We start from the raw sequence: 5,107 nt of genomic DNA, 5'->3' as shown, positions 1-5,107 counted from the left end.
GCAGAGGCGCCTTTCGGATCCTTCTCTACCTCCCTGAGTTTTAGAACAATGATTTGGATAGTGAGGTGTTCTCTGCGAACCTATCTCAGCTATTCAAGACGAGAAGGATTTTATCTATCTTCACACCGCCCGCAAATGTGGAAGCTTTATCTGGTCTTACTGGGTCAACATTGATGTTTCACTTAAAGGGGAAAAGGCGTTTTCCATCAACCTTCCCTTCCCACCGTTTAAGGTCCTGAACACCCCTGACTTTTCAGTTTCATCTTGCCTGAACTCACTCTAAGGTGAGAAGGACTTTCTCTGGTGCCTCAACTTGCCCAGGGTGTACATCTCCTCCCCCCTGGATGCACTGAGGACTTTTAATCTTGCCTCAATCTGCTTATGCAAAGAGGTCTTTCAATCTGTTCTTGCCTCTCAAAGGCGAGGAGGACTTCTCCTCTTTCTCGCCTGCACTCGCTCAAAGGCGAGGAGGTCTTCTTTTTTTCTCGCCTGCCCTCGCTCAAAGGCGAGGAGGTCTTCTTCTTTTCTCGCCTACACTTCGCTCAAAGGCGAGGAGGACTTCTCCTCTTTCTCGCCTGCACTCGCTCAAAGGCGAGGAGGACTTCTTCTCTTTCTCGCCTGCACTCGCTCAAAGGTGAGGAGGTCTTCTTTTTTTCTCGCCTGCACTCGCTCAAAGGCGAGGAGGTCTTCTTCTTTTCTCGCCTACACTTTGCTCAAAGGCGAGGAGGTCTTCTTCTTTTCTCGCCTACACTTCGCTCAAAGGCGAGGAGGACTTCTTCTCTTGCCTCAAGACGCACGAGAGTGTTGAGGGCTTTAAACATTACTGGTGCCTCCAATCGCCGAAAGATGATGAGGTCTTTAAAACTTTTAACTACTGCCGCCGATCGCCGAAAAACAATGGGGACTTAAAACTTTACTAGAAAGCATGCAATATAACTTTACTGTTGCCTTAGATCACGTACAAGTGATAAGGTCTTTTTTATAAAAACTTTCAAAACAATAAGCATGCAATCTTAGAAACTCTAAACTTGAAAACTCTTCTTTATTGGGTGGCCTCATTAAAAGCCCTCCTTAGGGAAAAAGAGTGCCCCCTTGAAACTGTTTTAACAGAAACCATTTAAATCTCTTCATGTCCATCTCTACTTACAAGGCTTTAACTGCAGTAGATCCACCCCCTGAGAAACCTCCAGCTATGGTGTGGATCTCGCCGTGAATGGGCACCTCATGCTGCTGGCCCTCACTGCTCGCCGGCTGGGAGCTCGACGCTTGCCCCGTTCTCTTGTGCAGCAAGTAATCCTTCAAGAAACCACACTCGACCAATTCGGCGAGTTGGTAACCCAGAGCCAAGCACGAATCAAGGGAGTGACCAAAACTTTTGTGGAATTCGCACCATGTGTCCGGTTTTGGTCCCAACACCTTGTCTGAAACTTTCTCAAGCACTTTAAGCCTGGCAGCTATGTTAGGGATGGTGATCAGGTCTGCCAATCCCATGACGAACTCGTACCTTTGGGGGCGGTTGAACTCTCTAGGCCGCCCTGGCCCTCTCCCCTTGTTTTTCTTTGGATCGTAAGGATGACGAGTCCTTTGATCCTTCTTGGCCGCCGCCGTCTCCAACACCCTCTGCGGCTGAATTCTAGTTTGGGCCCGTGGCTTAGTAGGAGCCACGTTCCCTCTCTTTTCTGCAACCTCACTCTCAGCGGCGATGTGAGCCACAGCACGTCGCCGGATTTCAGCAAACGTGGCGGGGTGGCTCCTAATCAGCGACTCGCTGAAAAGTCCAGGCAGCATGCCCTTTTTGAAGGCATGCACAAACATCTCCTCGTCATTGCCAGGCAAGCGGACTATCTGTGCTCCAAACCTATTCAAATAGTCCCTGAGGGACTCTCCCTGATGCTGCCTTACGTCGAACAAGTCATAAGACACCATAGGTAGCGCCTTGTTCACGATGTACTGGTCGACGAAAAGCTTAGAGAACTGCTGGAAACTGGTTATGTGACCTGTAGGCAGGTTGACGAACCATTCCAGCGTTGTTCCATGGAGTGTGCTCATGAACATCTTACAATAAACTGCGTCTGAGCCCCCTGACAGCATCATCTGCGTATGAAACGCGGTGAGATGTGCTTCAGGATCCTCCACGCCGGTGAAAGAGGCTTTCACAGCCACTATGCTCGCAGGGACCACCGTGTCCATGATCGCCTGAGCAAACGGCATCGGAAAAACGCGCGGTGGTGACGACGGTGCAACTTCTTCAACAGTTGTGCGTCCTCTCTTCTCGTGAAGAGATTGACGCAGCTCCTCATTAACCTTGCTGAGCTCTTCGTTTCTGGCCTGAGATGCGACCAGGTCTTCGTGCATCTTCGCTTGCTCAGCACGTGACGCCTCCACATTCTCTTGCAACGTGCGCATCATCTCCATCATTTGCGCCATGGTTACGGCGCTCTCTTCAACAGGTGGCACAACGGGACTTGAACGCGTATTTCTCATCTTTCTCATGAAATATCAACAGATCAAACTCCAACGACCAGGGCCTTCACCACCGGAACGACTGATCCAGCAATCAATCGGTCAGAACTTCTCTAACCTCGAAAAACTTCCAAGAAAACAACCGCGACAACAAACGATCGATTTGGATATTCAAACCTCCACAGAAACTCGCGATCTCAACACGAACTTCCTACTTCTCCACTAAAACCCCCGATTCACCGATTGAAAACTCAAACGAACGGTGGAAACCTCGATTCATCGATTGAAAACTCAAACGAACGGTGAAAACCTCGATTCACCGATTGAATGCTCAAACGAACGGTGAAAACCTCGATTCACCGATTGAATGCTCAAACGAACGGTGAAAGACTTCAGAAAATGGTTGCACCAGCAAACAACCACACAAGAACTGCAGAAACTTCAAGAAACTCACGCTGTGGACGGGAAACACATTTTACACGGCCCCACGGTGGGCGCCTGATGATCTTGCCGCTTGACTTGAGTGCAAGAGTCTTACCACGTCAAAGATCTCTCCTCTGGATCAGCTTCGCACCACGTTAGCTTTTGCTCTTCACGCCTTAATTCCTCGCAAGAACCTAAAGAAAACAAAGTGGCGCCACTGCGGTCGATCGCGCTCCGACGCCCAAGTCAGTGGAGGAATCACCAAAAACTCAGAGAGAATATCTCAACTCAAGGAACCGTGCGTAGTGAATCTCAGTGTATGAAATGCGTTATGAAAGCGTACCTCAAAAATCTGTTAAGTGTTCCTTATATACCTGAGCCTTTTCTCTCTCCTGACGGTTACACCTCTGGACGCGTGGCTCACATCCAGCTGTACACGTGTCAGCATCTGGGCTGGGGTCGCAGGTTGTACCCAGCCCTACACGTGTCATCATCTGAGCTAGGATAACTCGAGCGTCACTTCTACTCTTCTCGCCATTCGACTAAGTTATCCATACAGGGAGTAACTCGGTGCACGGCTTTCCTTGGAGCGCGACCCTTTAAGTGGCGAGTACCGGGTGCCACCACGTGCACCATCTCTGTGGTCTCGCCTACCGCCATCACGATCTACTTCACTTGCACACCATGCATGTTCTGGAAAACTGTTCCCTCGACCCGACCTCTGGCCAGGGTGTGATCATCTGATAACCTCATCCTCCGCTGCTACGTGACAAACATATCACTCGTCTTCCATACTTGTACCTCTTGGAAACCTTAAATAAGCCTCTCGGCGATCTCTAACCACCTGATCTCCTAGTACTCATATACGGCGACTGTGACGCAACTCTGGTGACCGCCGGTTACGCACATTAGAGATCGGAGAACGCCACTTCAGCGATCGGCAACTATACTGACTTCCCGATTTACTTCCCTTCTGTCGACCAGATGTCCCGTTCAACACGTCTATATTGTCGCTTGCTGCCACGTCATCACACCCGATGACCTGATCGGTACAGTGTCCCCTAAATGAAAACATCTAAAAATCAACTCGAAAAATTATTTGTTATATTACATCATATACATACACATATCATTTGATCATCTATACTTACGAAAATTTAACTACACAATTCAAACCTTTATACTTATATTATTTTCTATTTTTCACATCTTAGTTTTTAAATATATTGTTAACAAATACTTCTTTTAAGTTAAGGGGATTTGACTCAAAGCCTTAAACTCCACCTTTTGTGATTTTATGCATAACATTTTTTGAATTTTAGATATAGATTCCTTGTATACGAAACCTAAGTTTGAATTTAAGAATAACTTAAAATAGAGTTTTGTACAAGAAATTATAAAATAAAACTTGTTTTTCATTTTTTTTTTTGTTATAAAGAAAAGCGGTTTGCTCTAAATAGTTTATTTTGCTTGTTAAGGTGCAAAAATTATGATTTTCCATGATTGTGACACGTGTATGATGAAAATATATAATTTTGAAAAACACTATGTTAGATGATAAGAATTTGATGTCCAGGTAATAAACTACGTGTAGATGGATAATAATTATACCAAATATTATTGTTGATTTTTGTGGTTGTTTTGTGTTATTTGAAAAATTTATAAAATATTAAATGTAACTAAAATTATTGTTTTGTTATCAACATCTAAAAAGTGAGAAACTTTTTGATTTTACTTTCCTTATTTTGAAAGTGATATTTTTATTATTTTATTATTTATCTATTTATTTTAATAATCAAAATAGCTAAAGGATACCATATTCCTTTTAAATGGTATTATTTATCATTCAATTAAAAAATTGACTGAAAATCATATTGTTTATCCTTTGGCAATTAAGCTTTGTGTGTAAATATATTAACTTTTTATATTGAAAATTTTGTAAGAAATGATCCATATTTTGGTATATATATTGTCATATTATTGACAATAATTATTGGAAACTATAAAAAGTATTATACTACTAAGTTCATTTGATTTCTGCTAAACTATCAAAAAAAGTTGAAATAAAATATGTCTATATAGTATGATAGTGATAAAGACACAGGTTAATTCTTAATCAGGTAAACAATAATAATTATTATTTTTTAATATTTAATTAACATCATTATTTATTATTATGCCAAATAAAAAAAATTTAAGTTGAATCCAAATCACTGGGAAT

At 43.4% G+C, this 5,107-nt stretch overlaps 1 protein-coding gene across 1 annotated transcript; it reads right to left on the bottom strand.

Moving 5' to 3' along the window:
• Nucleotides 1-1,143: 1,143 nt before the first annotated feature.
• Nucleotides 1,144-2,427, bottom strand: LOC137838272 (uncharacterized). The gene is made up of 2 exons (XM_068647523.1): nucleotides 2,087-2,427; nucleotides 1,144-1,984 (listed from the first exon to the last, which is right to left on the bottom strand). Exons 1-2 carry the CDS (start codon nucleotides 2,425-2,427, stop codon nucleotides 1,144-1,146), a joined length of 1,182 nt encoding a protein of 393 aa, XP_068503624.1.
• Between the last annotated feature and the right edge of the window lie 2,680 nt (nucleotides 2,428-5,107).

The sequence above is a fragment of the Phaseolus vulgaris genome, chromosome 4 (genome assembly GCF_000499845.2).
Source record: "Phaseolus vulgaris cultivar G19833 chromosome 4, P. vulgaris v2.0, whole genome shotgun sequence".
Lineage (NCBI taxonomy): Eukaryota > Viridiplantae > Streptophyta > Magnoliopsida > Fabales > Fabaceae > Phaseolus > Phaseolus vulgaris.
Note: the sequence above shows the minus strand (reverse complement) of the source record. Positions and strands in the feature narration are given on the sequence as shown.

Bases quoted from the DNA above. Each gene is read 5' to 3' on its own strand.
- LOC137838272 (XM_068647523.1), bottom strand. From the start codon at position 2,427: ATGGCGCAAATGATGGAGATGATGCGCACGTTGCAAGAGAATGTGGAG. The intron at 1,985-2,086 runs GTCAGGGGGCTC...TCACATAACCAG, and splicing joins TTTCATACGCAGATGATGCT to TTTCCAGCAGTTCTCTAAGC.